The 17911-nt window shown below is 46.2% G+C and overlaps 1 protein-coding gene and 1 long non-coding RNA gene across 2 annotated transcripts; one reads left to right on the top strand and one right to left on the bottom strand.

Annotated features, from left to right (window-relative positions):
• Window positions 1-2590: 2590 nt before the first annotated feature.
• Window positions 2591-11349, bottom strand: FZD4 (frizzled class receptor 4). The gene is made up of 2 exons (XM_084759683.1): window positions 10754-11349; window positions 2591-8625 (listed from the first exon to the last, which is right to left on the bottom strand). The coding sequence occupies exons 1-2, from the start codon at window positions 11036-11038 to the stop codon at window positions 7297-7299; spliced, it is 1614 nt and encodes a 537-aa protein (XP_084615809.1). The 5' UTR covers window positions 11039-11349; the 3' UTR covers window positions 2591-7296.
• A 224-nt stretch (window positions 11350-11573) lies between these two features.
• Window positions 11574-17272, top strand: LOC311584990. Its single transcript, XR_014775074.1, has 2 exons — window positions 11574-11653; window positions 17033-17272. It is a non-coding gene; the product is annotated as an uncharacterized lncRNA (long non-coding RNA).
• The last annotated feature ends 639 nt before the right edge of the window (window positions 17273-17911 follow it).

Genomic DNA, 17911 nt, shown 5'->3' with positions numbered 1-17911 from the left:
CTTTGTTGCTATTAACTAGGTAAAGTTCAACAAATTGCCCTCATTTGAGACTTAGGTTTAATTTGCATGTAGGTACCATGCTTAGGCACTGCGGCAAAATTTGTGATCTTTTCCCATTTTATTGCCATGTCTCCCCCCAACTCTCCCAACCCCCAAACTAAGAGTCCTCAGAGGAAGTATTTAAAACTTCCTTCTCTGTGGTGGCAGCATTCCTAGTGGGGGGCTGATGGAAATCAAGCAACCGATGGGCGATAAAATGAAATGCACTCATTTTTGTCTCATTCATCACAGGAATTTAAGTGAGAATCCTTTGCCATGACAGGCTGCTGGTCCATGGAGCTATGGATCTCATAACCTTTGGATGACAGAGTCTGAAGGAAGAGAGCAGAGTTTTTTAGGAACCTAAAGTGATGGCAAGGTCCATTTTGAAGCCGTTTGGACTAAATTTCTGCAGGGCCAACACATTTGCAGAACATGGCTAGATCCCTCCCACCCGAATCCTACTAACTCAGCTACTTTGAGACGGACAACTAAGAAGTCTGAGCCCTTCTTCCAGTGTGGTTTATTTCTGTGCACAGAACCTCCAAAAACAGGAGGCCAGGGCTGACCTCCATGGTCAAGAGTCAGCTCAACTTTAAAATTATGATCGCATGTGAAGGCTAAAATGGGAAAGGGAAAACTCAGTTCTCAGGATGGAAAATGCTGAAAATCCTTGGCCTGCATTCCAGTGAGGGTCTTGTCCCCATGCAGAGACCTCCCAGTGGGGGTAGGTGGGTGGGAGATGAGCCAAGTTCATTTCAAGCCAGCCGAGTGTCAAGGATCGTGGAGTTTACTCTAGAGGTGGCCAGTTTAGGGGTGAAACCATTTACTGTAGTGGCTCTGCTTTACAGTCCCTAAGAACGAGAAGCTCATGGGCAGGACTCATTATTGAGAGGGAGGCCAGCCAGTCTTCACATAGTTTCAATAAACTTCGTGCATGAATGAAATCAAAGGATGGAGTTTGTGTCGTTCCCTAAGCATCTGCCTAACAAACGATCTCCACTGACAAGTCAAAAATAACAGAAATTCAATCTACATCTTTGGAAACTAGAAACCCGAAGTCAATAATGATTCCTTCTGGAAGCTGCTAGAAGAATCCTTATTGATATTCATTCTCCTTCTTGGTTCAGAAGGCTTTTTAGCAAACGTTAATGTTTCTTTCTTGGCCTGTAGGTGCAGCACTTCAAACTCTTAAGCATGTGGCATTTCCCTCTGTCTGTGTCTAAGCGGGCCTCTTGATGGACAACAGTTATCAGGTTAAGGGACAGCCTAATATAATATGAGCTCACTTAAATTTAATTACATCTACCAAGAACCCCTTTCCAAAAAGGTGATACTCTCGGATATCCAGGTTCAGGACCTCAACACATCTTTTGAGGGCACACAACGCAACCCACAGGAATATAAAATGAGAGCAAAATCCCATGTAGAAGAAAAAACAAAAATCCCAAGGCAGATATGGAATTATCTGGCTAACCATCTGCCCTACTGGGTTGCCCTCACCCTGAAAATCTTGGTTTTTCTCTCTGCAAGCAATGGCTTCCCTACTTACTTCAGAATAAGCACCCCAAGAATAAAACACAATCAAACACAGGATTTTGTACTGGAAAGTGTTTCTGCAAGTGTGAGGGATTGATACGAATTCATTCCAGATTGTTGACTTTCCCTTAACTTCATAACTACTTAATGCTGCGTGAGTAAGGGAATGAGAAACACAGCCTGACTTACATGGAAGAGAATTTAAATTACATGCCTCCTTTCATTTGGGTTTGAGATAAAGTTATAACAGCCATCTGCAGATAAGGAACGCAGGATTGCAAACCCTTGTGCAGAGCATTTTATCCACCCCCAGGCAGGCTGGTATTCAGATGCAGTTAAAAGGTGGCAAGCACTTAAATCAAACCAAGAGGGACAATCTCAGTGGTGACATCAGCAGCTATCTACATTGGAATTGACTTTCCTGGTCTCTGTGTGGTCCATTCCATTATTGATGAGGATGATGATAATGTCCTGATGGCTTTGTTTTGTTTCTCAGTGCTGGGTAGCAAGCCCCCTTACACGTGCTGGGTAATAACTCTACACTGAGCTATATATCTCACCTCCAATGCTCTCAGAGCTGCCTAGTCCAGTGACTTTTCTGGATACAGGGACAGAGACTACCCAACTTAGAAAATTAGCCCAAAATGACTTTCCCCCCAGAAGGATGAGATACAACCAAAACAGACCCATTGTGTAAGAGGTTTGGTGCTCCGGCAGCAGTAAGAAAGCTGCTTTTAAACTTCAAAGGGATAGATGGCCACTCTTGAAAATACCAAGACAGGGGAAGGCATCATCAGGGTAACATTTTGATAACTATAGCTACATCCAAAGCATCATGTGAGCCACTTGCTTGCACTGACCCAAGCAGGGAGTGGGGGTGGGGGTTAGCAAGAGCCAAAAGAGCATTTCTCAATCTGCCAAACAAACTGATCCTTCTCTCTCTCATTGATGGGCATGTATGCTTCCCAGGGACTAGCACATATCTTCAAAAATACACCAAATCACACACCAGTTAATAAACAAAACTTTATTTTCCTTTAATACAAAAATTAAATAGCAAGTTTTTTTTTAATACAGTGATAAATTAGAAATTTACAGTACAGACATCAATGCAGACACACTTTTGTACATCCTTTAAAAGGGGGTCTATTTCCATTGAGATTCAGCAATTTATTCAGGGCATGTATAGCAGGAGTTTGCCTGGTCCCTCTGTATCAAGCATCTGAATGGCCCCAGGCTGCCTCCAGGCTTCTGGAGCTGCAGAAAGGCATGAGGATCCAAGAACAGGCAGAGGGCAACTATTTAAACTGATGCACAGACTAGTTCATAACTATATTTTATTTTTCTGCAGAACAGGATTGTTACTTGGCTCATCTTTCTTAGGAAAACCTCAAGGGGCCTTCATCCTTAGGTCTTCTAAAGCCTTACACCATGTCTGTGAGGTAGAAGAAACTCACAACCACCTGGATGTCCACTACGGAAGTTCTAGAAAGCAACTTACCCCTCCCCATGCCCACAGTCAAGTCAGGCCTCAGCCTGTTAAACGTCGAAGATTTTGAAATGTGCATAACCCGGGAGGGAAGACAGACCCATCCTTTGTGGGGCAGGGCTGCCTTCACCCCCTTTCAGAAGCTTTCTGGGATGGCACCGGTCATTAGCTGGCTATTCTGGGAGATCAAGAAGGCACAAATGCGCTGAGGATGTGGCTCATATGGGATTCCAAACAAACTCTCTACCAAGTGCCTGGGTGAATACTAGAAGTTGGCTGAGGTGGTGTGGGGGCATGGTATACTTCCTCTTGGTACTGTCAAGTGTGCATATTGCATGGCAAACGGCTCTATCCAGGCACCAGTGGAAGAAAATCTATTTCTTGGAGCTTCAGTATCTGATCCCTTGTGGGAGCAAAACGCTCTCTCAGGAGTTACAAGATCTTTGACCTAGGGCACAAAGGAAAAATGATAACCTGGGTCCTTGGCCAGACCGACAGCAAACCCAGACAGGGATTCTAAAGTCAAACACAATACAAGAACAAAGAGCACAGTCCAAGTCCGGGGGCTCATCATGCCTGGCAGGAACAGCAACTCTCTCCAATGCCCTCTGTCACAGGATGGAATTTCCACATTAAATAGTTCCTGCCAAAGTCTGCGGCCTCTTGGTTTCCCTTCCTAACTGCCGCAATGGGCCCCTCAGGTGATGTATCAACATGGGGGAAATGTCTTTCAATTGTGCCTGCTCTTTGAGGACTGAGGATGTCAACTTCATCTTGGTGTCCCATGGCCCAACTTTGCACTCAGTACCCAACAATACTTAATTCTGTGAGCGAAGGTCTAAGTACACAGCTGGAAGTGTTAGACAGAGACACAGTTCAGGATCTGATAAGACCATGTCTCTGGTTCTGGGTTTAGGGAGTACAAGTTAGGGGATGACAGAAAAAAGAAAGGGAACATCTCAGGAAATAGTGTCACCTTTCCCTTGTTTCAGGCCTCTGGGCACTGCGCCAGCTCAGAAGCCACCTCAGCAACCAGGAAATGGGTCACCATAAAGGAAGAAAGATAGGACCGGCCAAGCAGCTCAGCCAGGCGGGTCGGGCCACTTCTACCCTACAAAGTGTTCCTCTACCCAGTGGTCTGGCTTTTATGATGCAAGACCAAGGAGTTTATCAAAGAGGAGGTTGGACACTTATGCTTAGTAGACTATCTGGAAGCTTAAGGACTTTTCTTAAAAATTGCAATCACACGTACTTACCTATTCCAGATCTCAGTGAAAGGAAAGCAAACCCAACTGTCCCCTTGGCATGTTGCTGTCCTCAAATATACCTGCTTAAGTCCCATGGGACACTCCAAGCCCTTGCCCTCCCCGTGTCCAAAGCTACAGTAGGTGCTGGAACCTAGTCCTTGAGGCCTATGCTGTTTTCCTAGGAAGTTTATATGGAGATTGTCATGAAGCAAAGCTGATGCTTTCAGTCATTAATTTAGAAGGAATCTTGGGAAAGGGAGAGAGACCAAGGGAGAGACTGTGGGTACAATGTGAAGAAGCAATACAGTCGCTTGAAGAGCATTGGTAAGGGACCCCTCAGCCACCAAGTTCTTTTCCTCGAAACTAGAGTCATTCTCCATCATCTGGAATATAAAAGGGAAGGCCTAACAATGTCATGGTTTTGCTAAGACTATTAGACAAGTCTGAACTGCCAGCCTCCTTTGCTCAAACATAACTTCCCCTGAAAAGACAAGTGACCGATGAAACAGAAAAAAAAAAAAAAAGTCAGTACACTAGCTCTAGAACTCAGAACGCAGGTGGGCAGCTTCACCCAAGGGCTTGTTGTTGCCATGGTTATTGTTGACGCATGCCTAGCACCTATTTCTTGCCCAGCCCTTTGGAAGGTGCTGCCTTGGTCCCACAGTCACTGAAGCATTATAAAGAGAATTGCATCACAAAGCCCGCACAGCAAATCTAGTCAGCCACGGCCTAGTCCTTCATCCCTTTCCTGGGCCAGAGTCACTGCACAACTCCCAAGACACCAGTGCAGAGCGTGAGTAAGGGCAGAATCTGCCCTGGGGTGCATACTCCAGGGCCCTGGACAGCTATGGGAACTGTCTGCAAGCAGCACAGGGCGTGTCCACTTTACATTTCATGGGCAGCTCACTCACGAGTTAAACTGGCCCTTCCAGGGATCAGCTCTCTTGCTCCTGAGCCTTATGCCTTGTTCAGTCTAGGTACTCAGGCTGTGTAAATCACCAGAGGCCACCCAGGTCCACGGAAAGTCTCTGTTTCACAAGCCCCAAGATTCCCCTTTCTAAACACACATTGGGCCTTAGGTGCTTCTTGATCTCACACAGCTACAGAACTTGCCAAAAGAAGGACACGTAAGGTGAGAGACATAAAACTCAAACAAACAAACAAAAAACAAACAAACAAACAAAAAACCAAAAAAACCCTCCAATTTAAAATTTTTTGTATTTCCAGAATTTGATCAGCTATTTGGGATTTGGAATCCATGAGATGTTTCTCCACGAAGCATGATTGGGCAAAACATGAAGAGCTCTCTCCCTAAAGGGCAAGCACAAATCAATAAATAACTGCAGTTGCTGAAGCAGACAGGTATGAAACGGGAAGAGAGCAACCTGTGACATGTACAACATTTTGTCCCAGAGATTTGGTGATTAAAAGGCCTAAGGCAGGTTAAGAAAAAGGCCAGTCCCAATTTTAAAAGAACTTCAACTTTTGATAGGTTCCTAGTGGGTACCTCCTTGTGAGGGACTTGAAGCATACATTTTAAAGGCTTTGGATAACCCAGCAAAGGCAATTAAGACTTGTGCTGTTAGACTTCGAAGCTCATTTCATTCGGCCTACACCATATCCCCTGCTAACCAACCCAGCTTCTGGCTGGCATTCTGGGGGTTCATTAGGCACCATATAAATACTCCAGGCCACACTGCCTCCAATGAAATCTTATAAGGAGCCCTGGCCAATTACTACGGAACAATTATGCACCAAGTATTTGGATCTGCTGTCCTTAGTTGCCTTTGCAAAGTCGAATAAGTCTCCATTGTGGTAAGTAGACCCGACCCCGATAAAATTCTTATGCTCCAGGCGGCGAAGGCACTATCACACTAAGAATGCAAGCTGACCACAGTTTTAAAGTCAGAGTGAGTATACTATGTCAGGGTTCAAGAGTGTGCTTTTAATTGTAATTGACACACACACACACACACACACACACACACACACACACACTACACAGTCAATCTGTGTGAATGCAAAGTTGCCAAGAAATGTAACATTTCAGTTCTTCCAGACTGGCGTCTGCCTAGATGCAATCACACAAACTAAAATATTTTAAGCCCCAACTGCTTAACACTGCTTAATGCAATAGGTCTCTGGGGTTGGTAAGGTAAGTCAACTTAGTAAATCTCATTTTCCTCTGAATTAAGTGATTGTCAGAAAGTGAATCACCTTTCCTTTCCCCCTAATTAGGCATGCTGTCGTGCAAAAAAAATTCCTATAAAAATAACTTTTTTTTTTGAGTCATTAGTGTAAAGTGAAGAAAACAGGGGCCGCCTAAAACAGGGCTGTTGAAATTTAAGGAGAGAAATCTATTTGGATACCTTACGTGCGTTAGTACAGTACTTTTGTTTGTTCAAACAATTCTGTTTTACAACAAAGGCACTGAAGGATTTTGACACCACCTCTTGGGAGTTCTAAACAGCAGACAGTGTAGGCCAGAAGATGTTTATGTTAGACCAGCCAAACTATAAAACTCTGCAACACGCCTCCCAGCCCAGCATTTTCAGTGTTTATAGATCACTTTGCTATCTGAAAGACCTAGTTACTATTTTAAATTTTAAAAGAGTTTTTAAAAATTAATCTTTTCCCCTGCAAGTTATCAACTCACAGCTGAAATCCCACCCAGTAGGGACAAACAGCATCACCCTGGACTCCGGGGACTCTAAGCAAGACCTCCAAACCTCAAGCTGTGACCTGCTCAAGTGATCAACATTTTGACTTTTCACAGCTTTGAAAGCCTCTGACTGGCTTTTCCATTTTGGATCATCGCAGAGTCGGCAGCAGAAGCATTGGTTTTAGGATGCTGAGTGGGCTGAGGGGCAGTGGACCCATGCTGGGGGTGGGGGTGGGGGTTGCCGAAGTGTTTTTGCTTCGCTTACACTGAGATTCACGGCATCATTTCCTTCACAATGAGGAGTGTGTAGAAGCTAAGTCTTACACCACAGTTTCGTTGCCTTTCCCTGGCTTCACCCAACCGTTTCCCCTCTTCTCTCGTTTTACCTTCCCAGAATTCACCAGTCGGTTAGAACACTTTTGCCACGTGTGAAGCGTTTTGGCAGACCAAATCCACATGCCCGAAGTGATGCCCACAAGCAAAGACATAAAAATTTTCAACATTTCCACGGCCATATTAGAGTCATCTGCAGAATAGCGAAAGAGCGCCCAGTTAGAGATTTCGTAGAAGTAGCAGGCGATCACACAGGTGGCAGGGACTGTGTACAGTACAGAGAAGACGCCGATCTTCACCATTAGCCTTTCCAGCTTGTCTGTCTTTGTCCCGTCTTTCTGTAGGTTCGACCGAATTTTGAATAAGGCCACCAAACCTGCTGCAATGAACAGAGTTCCAATCACCAAATACGTAAAGAGAGGAGCCACCACAAAGCCAGTGAGGGCATCTAGGCTTTGGTTCCCAACATAGCACAGGCCGGTCAGTTCGTCGGCATCCACCAGTCTCATAATCAAGATGACAATGGTTTTCACTGCAGGAATAGCCCAGGCTGCAATGTGGAAATAAGAACTATGCATTTCTATGGCTTCATGACCCCACTTGAGTCCTGCTGCCAAAAACCAAGTGAGTGTCAGAATAACCCACCAAATGGAGCTGGCCATTCCAAAAAAGTACATCAGCAAGAAAATTATTGCACATCCTGTGTTCTTAAGTCCTTCTTGGATGAGAACGGGTTCTGCCGCCTCTTCAAAATCACAGGATATCCTTTCCCGGCCTACAGTCAGCCGAACAATATAAGCAATGCTATAAATATTATAGCACATACTGAGAAATATGATGGGGCGCTCGGGGTAAGAAAACCTGGATGAATCGATCAGGAAGGTCAGCACAGTGAAGGTGGTAGAGATGAAACAAAGGCTGGCCCACACTGCCATCCAAATATCCGTGAACTCCTTCGCCGAGCGGCTGTACAAGCCAGCATCATAGCCACACTTGAGAACACAGTTCAGGCTTCTCTTCACCCAGATGTACTGATCAGAATTGGTCCCCACCGAGTGGCACTCTTCCCCCGGCTGGATGGGAGTTTTGTGAGGCAAGGGTACGTCTTCATCACCTGGTCCTTCCATGCACATGTGGTTGTGGTCATTCTGGGGTGGGAACTTGCTGCAGTTCAGGGTATCCGGCCAGACAAACCCAAACTCCTTCAGGACTGGTTCACATCGTCTCTTGACTGAAAGGCACATGCCACCGCACGGGCCAATGGGGATGTTGATCTTCTCTGTGCACATAGGCACATAAACGGAACAAAGGAAGAACTGGAAAAGTAATGGCAGGAACAAAGAAAACAGTGAGGGGGGGGGTTGACCAAATGCACACAGCTAAGTGAATGCTTCTAGGCAATGTATGTGTCTACTTCTAAGCCAGCCTACTGGGAATATGTCTGTTTACTCTGACCTCAAACCCCTCTGCCTAATAATCTATCACGTTTACAGTTTCCTTAGTCGGGCTCTAGTGACACCGTTCAAAGTAGCAAAAGTGAGTAAGTAACTAAAAAGTGTCTTGAAGAATTACATAATCTTTTTCACATAACCCTCATGAAAATAAACTTTCAAAAAATGACTTCCAGTAACCCTCTCCTTCCAGCTGCCATGTGGAAAGATCTGAAGAGTGTAATCAGGTGACTCGTCTGCAGTGACTTGGTTACCCCAAGTGGCTGACTTTTATCCTCATCACTCTGTCACCTTAAAAATAAATGTAAGGAAATACAGATCCTGTTACCATTCTATTTTCCCCTTCATTTCCATCTTAATTTTTAAAAAGTCAATCTCATACTTAAAGAGAAAATGTACTAACTTGAGACTGTTAGACTTAAGGAGGAGATATGGGTTGGGAGGGTCTTTGGTCTCTAGGGATTTGTTTGGCTAGAATTTCCTCAGTGAATAATGCTGAAGCATGATAGGAAGATGGAAATGTTGAGTCCCTGAGATTGCAATACCAGCAGGGGAGAGTCCAGCTGCTGTCCTCAATTCCTCCAGCATCGATAAACAGTCTCTTTGGCTCCTTACAGATGTTGTCTATGAAGTCTAGAGTTACAAGTAACTATTTTCCAGCATGTAAAGGGATCCAGTCTTGTCTTTCAAAACAGCTTGGCTGCCTCCCCCAGGATACATGTAATTAAAAATACATATCCCTGCAAAAGCTGTTTCTCCAACAAAATTGTCACTGATGTCAGCTGTGTGCCGTTTCCAAACTGAGAGCGAGAGGATCATTTCTTAAGCTTGTATAACCTAGTTTTGAAGTCCTGAAACTTCCCCAGGGATATTTCACCAGCAACAGGTTTCATCCCAACCATCTTCCCAAACCACAACCCAGCTTTTACAGTGACCTATGTAAAACCGAGAGCTGGTAAGTAAGCTGTATGTCTGTTTTTTATCTCTCTACGGCCAGAGCTATAGATTTCTTGAGGTTTCAGCCTGGACAACTCTAACCTCTTTCTTTCTTTCTTTCTTTCTTTCTTTCTTTCTTTCTTTCTTTCTTTCTTTCTTTCTTTTTCTCTTAGCAATTGCTCTCTTTTAACTTTATTAACGCCACTCACCAACCAAAACATGACCAGTGTTAAATTTTAAAAACTTCATTCCAAACCACTTCCCCATTGAGTTGGCTGTATATGCGTAACTATAACTATACTGTATACGAAAATTATTTTTATTATTGTAGGAAGAAATTCTATATCATTACACATTATGTAAATTTTAACATTTTAATAACTGACAAAAAAGAAAGAAAGAAAAGAAAAAAGAAGTTCTTCAAATATGCAAACTACCTTCCTGGAGCTTTTTCAGTCTCTCCAAACACTAAACCTGTCTTCAACCCTAAGGACAAGAAAGAACTCAAGCCAACACAACCACTCTTTCCTGTATGACCTCTAAAAAGTGCAGGACGATGGCGGGGGCATTCTGCAGAAAACAGGCAGCGATGTTTTATTTGGTAACCTACACCAAAGGGAAAAAGAAGGTCGATTAGCGACCTGGAAGGGCGAAGTTCTGTGTCCTTATCTCTCCTTCCAAGTTTTAGGTGCAACTGGCTGCCCTGCCAGGACTCGCCCACCAAGCAGCGGCTGCAGGAATCCTTGGCAAAGATAACTCTCAAGCTCCACTAGTGTTAGGGGCTTGGCCAGACATGGGCAGGGGAGAAAAACGGAAGGGCGGGGTGTAAGAATAGGTTCTTTCGCGGGCCAGATGACTTACACAACGTTTTGGCTTCCAGTCTCCAAGAGGGACAGAAAAAGTGGGGGGTGGGGTGCGGGGTGGAAACCACTTTTCCAGGAGCTGTACCCTCCAGTTAGGAATGGAGCAGGGGGTCGATCTGTCAGGGATTCCAAGGAAGGAGTTTGAAAGTTCCTGTCTAGCCGGTCCCTCCCGGGATGGGGGTAGGGGCGCCCACCTGCAGCTGGCTGGAGCAGCCGTACTGGATGAGCGGCGTGAAAGTTGTCAGCTGCAGCTCGGCGTCCGTCTGCAGCTCGTGTCCCACCAGGTTGGGCATCTTGGTCACGTTGTAGCCGAGGTTCTGGCACATGGTGATGCGGATGGGGTCGCAGCGCCGCTCCTCCTCGTCCCCGAAGCCCAGTGCGGGTCGTAGGAGCAGGAGCAACTGCAGCAACAGCCCCAGCCTGAACCTGACGCCTCCAGGCGCCCCCCGAACGCTCGCCCCTTTGCCCCGCCAGGCCATGGCCAGAGCCTAGGGCAGCAGCGGCGGGGGCTGCTCCAGCAGACACCCCCAGTTTGTACGGGGGCGCCGGTGGCCGCGCTGCTCCCAGCTCCGGATAGGGAGTGTGGTAAGGCGCCAAGGGCGACGAGGGGGTAGCGGCCGCCTCCCCAGCAGCTGTACGAAACTGTACGGGATATCAGACGTCCGGAGCCGGGGCCGAGAGACAGACTGCTAGGGTCATGGCTGCAGGCGGCGATCCCAGAACCCAGAGTCCACCGAGTCCAGCTTTTCAGCGAAGCCCGCCCGCACTCTTTCGCCGCGTTGCTCTCACCGCCCCAGCGCTCCGAGGCGCTGGAGGTTCGCAGGGCGGGGGCGGGGCGGGACGGACAACGTGACTGTCCAATGAGAGACAGCCTTGGGCAGAGGGGGCGGAAAGGGGCGGGGCCTCTCTCCCGCTGTAAGGGTCAGGCCCCCGCCCGGGGCCTGATCCTCCCTCCCTCCCACTCTCCAGAGCCGCCCCGCCCCACTTGGCTTCCCGGCGCTCAGCGTCCTCCCACCCGGATCCATTGCACGCTGCGGCCAGGAGTCTGTGGGGCCCCGTGACTCCTGCCCAGCCAACCTGCCCTCCTCTGCCAGGTGAGAAGTGCTCCTACAGCTATGCCTCCTTCATGTCCTTCCGCTTCCAGCTGTCACCTCGGGCACCGGGGCCACCTCTGTACGAAGCAAAATAAAGAACACAAAGAACATGGTATTTGGGATTTACACACATTGTGGCTTTAAATCCGCGCTGTGTGACCTTGAGCAAATTGCCAAACCTCTCGGCGTCAGGTTCCTCATCCGTAAAGTGACTTGGGAGGATTAGCGATAAAGCCTGAAAGGCTTAGAGCTGGTGCCTGGTACAGCGCGGGTTTGCAGAAAATTTCACCCCCAAGCCAGTGGGGCTGGCGCCCGGCACCCGGGCCCCGCCCCGTGCTCCGCGCGACCTGAGCCCGGGAGCAGCCTGTCTCCAGCCCCGGTGGGGGAGGCGCCCCCTGAGCATCAGAGCTATGGACCGGCTCGCGCTCCGATTTCCTCACCGTACGAAATGAAATTCCACAGGGGGATTCGAAAGGAAATGAGGCCGGGACGCTCCGTGCTTCTCGGCCCGCCGCCCTTCCTGTCTCGGGGACACGGTTTCTAAATAAGGTTGGGAGGGTGAGAGCGCGGGAGGAAAGAGGCTTGACCTGTGCACTCGAGGTGAGGAAGGCACACAAGCAGCAGGGACGCCCCTTTCCAGATCCGGAACACACTTACCCCGCATCCTGCACTCCTTTCGCCTCACTCCTGCTCTTAGTAGCGCTCTAGGAGATCGGCAGATCTTTTCCCTGGGTTCCAATCCAGCTTCTCTCCTTTTCATGCGTAAAGAAAGGGCTTTGTCTTGGTCCACCCTCACTCAGCTTCCCCTTCGGACAGTGGAACTCTCAGCAGGTGATTCCTAAACCATTTACTTGTTACTTGATTGGTCAAACTAATAAGAGCCCCCAAACTGGCCATGCAGCAGGGCAACTTTCTGAGTGAAGTCCATGTCCTCCTGTCACGTCACATAGTGGTTCTCAGTTAACAAGGTAATGCCTTCAGTGGAAACCATCGAGCACAGCGACCATTGGATAATGTCAAAGAAGTCCGTTATTGCTTTTTGTTTGTTTGTTTGTTTGTTTGTTTATATCTGGGACGGATCTTGAAATACAGGTTATAAGACTACCCCTTGCTTGCCAGTCTCATCTCCTGCTAAGCACACCTCAGGTAACCCAGATTTGAGGATAAGTACAATCAGTAAAAGGATTCCTACCCCCTCCTTCCGATCTCTTTGCCTGAGCACTTGCGGGTGTTTTTCTGATGATCTTTGTGTCTTTGCATCTCAGCCTATTCCCTGGCAAACAGCTTGGACAAGGTATAAATTGGAAGGCTATATTCATTCATATTTTGTATTTTTAGTTTTCTTATGTTGGCTGAACCTGGTTGAGGGTAAAAAATGGGATCAGCTGTTTTTGGCATTTGCCTCTGTACCTGGAACTGTTGGGCACATAAAACCTGCATTATCTCAAGCCATTGTCATAATGTCCTGGTAAAGGAGATATATTGGCCCCTTAAGTCGACTGGGAAACTGAGGCTAGAACCAAAGCAATAATTAGGACTGATAGGACCAAGAGAATCAGGGCCCAACCTTTTAAAAGTAGAGGACAATTTATTTACTTCCCAGGAGTCCAGGACAGGGTTGAGTTCTCTCTGTACACCGATGCCAAAGACCAACCACTGGCTTATTGCGATGCATACGTGGCCGGAAGACCTATTCACCATTTGAGAGGATCAAACCAGATGAATGGATTAAATGAATATGTGGTCCCCATTCTCTTGGATCACATAGAGGACAAACGGAACAAACCACACCCGGCAGGGTAAGCACACAGAGAGTCCGGAGCAAATAGAAGGCAGAGGTAGCAGAGTTTGGAGAGCTACTCCAAGAGATGACCTGCAAGACTCTGAGCTACTTAACAGAGTGGGCTTGGCATACAACTGGCACTTCGCCTAGAGCAGGGTGTATGCGTGGTTTATGAAACAGTGAACTTCCTGAAGTCAAGCGGGGGGGGGGGGGGCGGCGGAGGGGGATGGATCTGTTGCACACGGAGCTCCTGGCACAGAGACGAGACACCGTTAGTGCAGCCTGAGAGGGTACACTTATCAAATCCATAACAGATTTCATAAGGAGCCTTATTCTGCACCAGTGTTCCGTGACTTACACTCATGATTGTCTTTAATGCTCATAACCGTGTGAGAAAGCACGTTTAGAGAGGTCAGACATCTGCCCAAGGTGCTCAAGGTAGTTGAGAAGGACTCATTTGCCCATTGGCTGTAGTCTAAACTCTGTCCACATTTCGCTCTCAAAGAGGAAACTGGTTCTTTCTCGGCCTATTCTCCTAATAAGGACGACCTTTCCTGGGGGGAACCTGACCCCTTCTCCTAGGCCTGGAATCATTACTTAAGCATGTTTGAAGCAACTTGTCTCCTTTGAGCGCACGTGAAAAAGCCCCTTTCCCAACAGAAGCTTTTCCTGTCAACAGCTTTTCTTTCTAGCCAGGGAACTCATCACAGGTATTTTCCAAAAAAAAAAAAAAAAAAAAAAAAAAGCCAGGGAATCACATTTCAGTCTGAATGTGGAGGGAAAACAAAGACCAGGACTTCAAGCTAAATCTGAATGGCCCCTTGGCCTCCCTTTCAGGGGTTGTTCACACGGTCCATAACTAACCCCGGGATCAAATACATCTCGCTTGTCTTTGTTACAGGAAATACTTCTCTGAGGGATCCAGGTAGTGGTGGGCTTTCACCTGGCGACAGGTACAGTGAGTCTGCAGGGAAGGATAGAGACTCATGAAAAGAGCCTTCAGTTACCCTACATACAAGTCACCAGCCCCTAGTGGCCCTGTCTCCCAAGTGCTGGGCACTTTCCTCCGTCCAGCCTTCTAGATTTTAGGATGCAAACCCTTTGGAGCTGCAACAAGCATGATTTCTGTGGGTAGCTGGGCCATTGGAGGGCTCCGTATTTGTAGTCAAATGAGAGGCGGGGATCCAGTGAACTCTTGCGATGTGTTAAGTTTTCAACCCGACATTTCTGCACTGATATATTCGTGTGATGGTGCCTGAGTTAAAGGCTGCTTTTGAAGGCCAGCTGTTAGGTTAAAATCTACTACCTAAGGGGCTGGGTGCAGTAAACATGCTTTCCCTCCTAAGGAAAACCTCTTATTTGTAGTTCTTTGCTAACCCAATTAAATGTTGAAGTGGTCACCCCAGAGCCTGCTTTTTATTTCCCGAGAAACAATCCAACTAATCCATATTCAGTAGCTTCTAAGAAAAGTCTTATTCCAACCACTCATGAAGAAACCAGCTTCTTTGAATCTAGACAGAACATTTAGACATCACAAAGAGCTGTCTTGATAGAAAATGCAAGAGAGTGATTCATTATTACCCTAGTTGGTTTGGGAGGGGAAAATCACTGGGACAAATACCCAGACCTATTGGGAATTTACTATGGAACCTCAGCACCACTGGGAGATGCCAAGCCACATCCCATCCACTTACAGGTAGCTTGGGCACTACACCTACACTCAGACTAGTTATTAAACAAAAACATGTCTGCTAGGTCAGGTAAAAGAGAACATTAATCTTCTCTTGCTCCAAGCTGAGCAATTGGAAGTCCTAAGGATTGAGTAACTGCTTTGAAATGGCAAAACTGAAATCCCTATTTAGTCCATTGTACTATGAGCCTGCAGAGAACTGTTACAGGACAGGACTCTTGGTGTTAAAGAATCAAGTGCTGTTCCATCTACCATATTTCTTAGCAAGTGTGAGATGAAACATTGGAAATTCTTACTTATTAGTGGTGATGATATAATATAGAGTTGAGCAGCCAATAATGTCTGTGGGAAGCTAAAATTAATGTAAATTCACTGTTTGCCTCCACAGGCTCATCTCAGTGCAGTATTCACTTTCCTTAGCATTAGTTCATATATAGCGACAGGTTGCTGTCATTTGAGTTGGGCATCCAGGCAAGGTATGTAGCCGTATACAAGATGATCCCAGCCTTTAAGCACACACTGTGTTCATGAACGGTATATGAAAACATTACCTGATCTATAAAAGTGAATCATTATGGGCTTAATTTAGGAAATCACCACAATGGGATCAGCTAGTTTCTGTCCTCCTCGTAAGTCTGGCACGATTCATGATGCTCAGCTTTCTTCTGAAGTCAGATATTTGACAATTTTTGTCTTTCTTTTAAAATTGTACTGCATCTATTCTTGGCTGAAATGGTGGTTTAATTTAGTGGCAAATGAGTTTATTTGCTTCACGAATAATCAAACTATCATATTTTCTTATCACTGTGTATTAGCCATTTGAACACTGGCAGCCAAAATCACTGAAAATTATGTGCACCACAAGGTGGAACAAGACTTTCAAGCCAAGACTGTGTAAGTCAGGAGATGACGTCTTCAGAAGTTTATAGACGAGTTAGAATGTGAGCTTAGTTCTGAGGGTGGGTAAGTTTCCAAGAGACCAGGGGAAGAAGGGGGGGGGAGCAGCGAAATAGTCTCCGAAGCAGCATTTACTCGCTTCAGTGGATTCAATGAAAATGAACAGGAATGAAAATATCAGGCAAAGGGTGAACTAGCCAGTGCTGTACATAAGCACCGGATAGGGGGACTTCATGTCCTCTGTCAGGGAAAGAGGGTGACTGCTATGTCACGTGAAGCAGAAGCATCGTTGTCATTTTCCTGTTATCTTAATTTGGAAGCTAAGTGTGATGTGATGACAAGACGTGTTTGCACGCCAAATTAATGAAGAGTGGAGTTACATCACCTTGTATTGTGCCACTTTAACTAAATGGCATATGTGCATGAGTGCATGTGAATGTATGCATGTGTGCATGTATGCTGTGTGTGCACGCACTTGTGTATATACATATTTGTGTGCTGGTGTACTCATCCATGCATGTGTGTGTGTGAAGGCCATAGGTTGACATCTGATATCTTTCTCTGCTGTCCTCAATCTTTTTACTTCTTTTTTCTCCTTCCTTCCTTCCTTCCTTCCTTCCTTCCTTCCTTCCTCCTCCTCCTCTCCTCCTCCTTCTCCTCTTTTTCTTCTTTCTCTTCCTTCCTCTTCCCCTTCCTTCTCTTTCTGGTCCTTCCTCTTCCTCATTCTCCAAGACAACATCTCTCAGAGAGCCTGGAGTTTAGTGTTTAGGCTAGATTATCTGGCCAGGAAGCCCTGACCTCCTCCTGTCTCGGTCCTCTCCCCTAACCCTTGACAGTGCTGGGGTTACAGACTTGTTGCCCACACTCCACTCCACGCTTTCATGTGGGTACCAGGATCTGCACTTAGGTCCTCATGACTGTACAGCAAATACATTACCAGCTAGGTTGCCTCTCCTACTCGAAGGTTTGACTATTTTTCTTCTCTGTATCATTCTCTATATCACTACAGACTATAATGGTGACCATAAGAGGAATTAGCAGGAGACTGGGAGTAGAAGAGAAGCAGCAGTTTGATGCTTTTAAAGTCAGGTGCAAGTGCGAGATACCGTGAACACGCAGACACTGTCACTCACCTGCTGCCAGATCTGTTAGCGTGCCACAACAGCTGGATCTCATGTTCCTCCAACTGCTAATAAATGACTTTTTTCCCAGTCACTTGTTGACTAGGCTCAGCGGTGGTTAAACAGTGCATCACTGTGAGTCCCATTTTGCCCTGGATTTCATGGCACACCCATCTTCCAGCCTTTCTTCCTGATTACCGCGCTGGCTAGTCTTAGATGACTTCAGGAACAACATCAGGCAACACTTCACATGGAGTATTAATAATAAACTCTTTATTCGACCTCACTCATAATGACCCTGACTAGCATATCTCATAAAAAGGTTAACTGAATATTAATATTTGGACACTGTTCCTCAACTTCCGGGGATGCTATAGCAAACAAATGGGACTTGCCCACGTGCCATACAAGTGATGAGCTATTGGACCAGTTTGCTAACTTGCACCTTAGTATTTATCAGATTCGTCTTTGATATATGTCTGGGCCTATAATCAGCCTGTTATATCAGATCCTGTCATCTGGAGCAAGCATTTAATTGACCCAGGCACTTGGTATTTTTACATATTATCCTGTTTAATCCACACTACTTTCAGAATAGATATTAAATCAGAATGACTTCTCTTCATCTCCACCACTCTGAGCTGACCAATCCCCTTCCCCGGTTATCTGGTTTTGTTTTTGTTTTTGCTTTTGGGTTTTTTTTTTTCTTCTTCTCTGTGATCCAGTCTCTATACAAGAGTGAGCTTTTAAAACTAACAGCACAGGTA

The sequence above is a fragment of the Acomys minous genome (genome assembly GCF_964271855.1).
Source record: "Acomys minous genome assembly, chromosome: 2".
In the NCBI taxonomy this organism is placed as follows: domain Eukaryota; kingdom Metazoa; phylum Chordata; class Mammalia; order Rodentia; family Muridae; genus Acomys; species Acomys minous.
This window is presented reverse-complemented; position numbering and strand designations above follow the sequence as displayed.

What these genes read in the sequence shown, in the direction of transcription:
- FZD4 (XM_084759683.1), bottom strand. Translation starts at nt 11,038, where the DNA reads ATGGCCTGGCGGGGCAAAGGGGCGAGCGTTCGGGGGGCGCCTGGAGGC. An exon ending in GCTGCTCCAGCCAGCTGCAG is followed by an intron (nt 8,626 to 10,753) that starts GTGGGCGCCCCT and finishes TTACTTTTCCAG; the next exon opens with TTCTTCCTTTGTTCCGTTTA.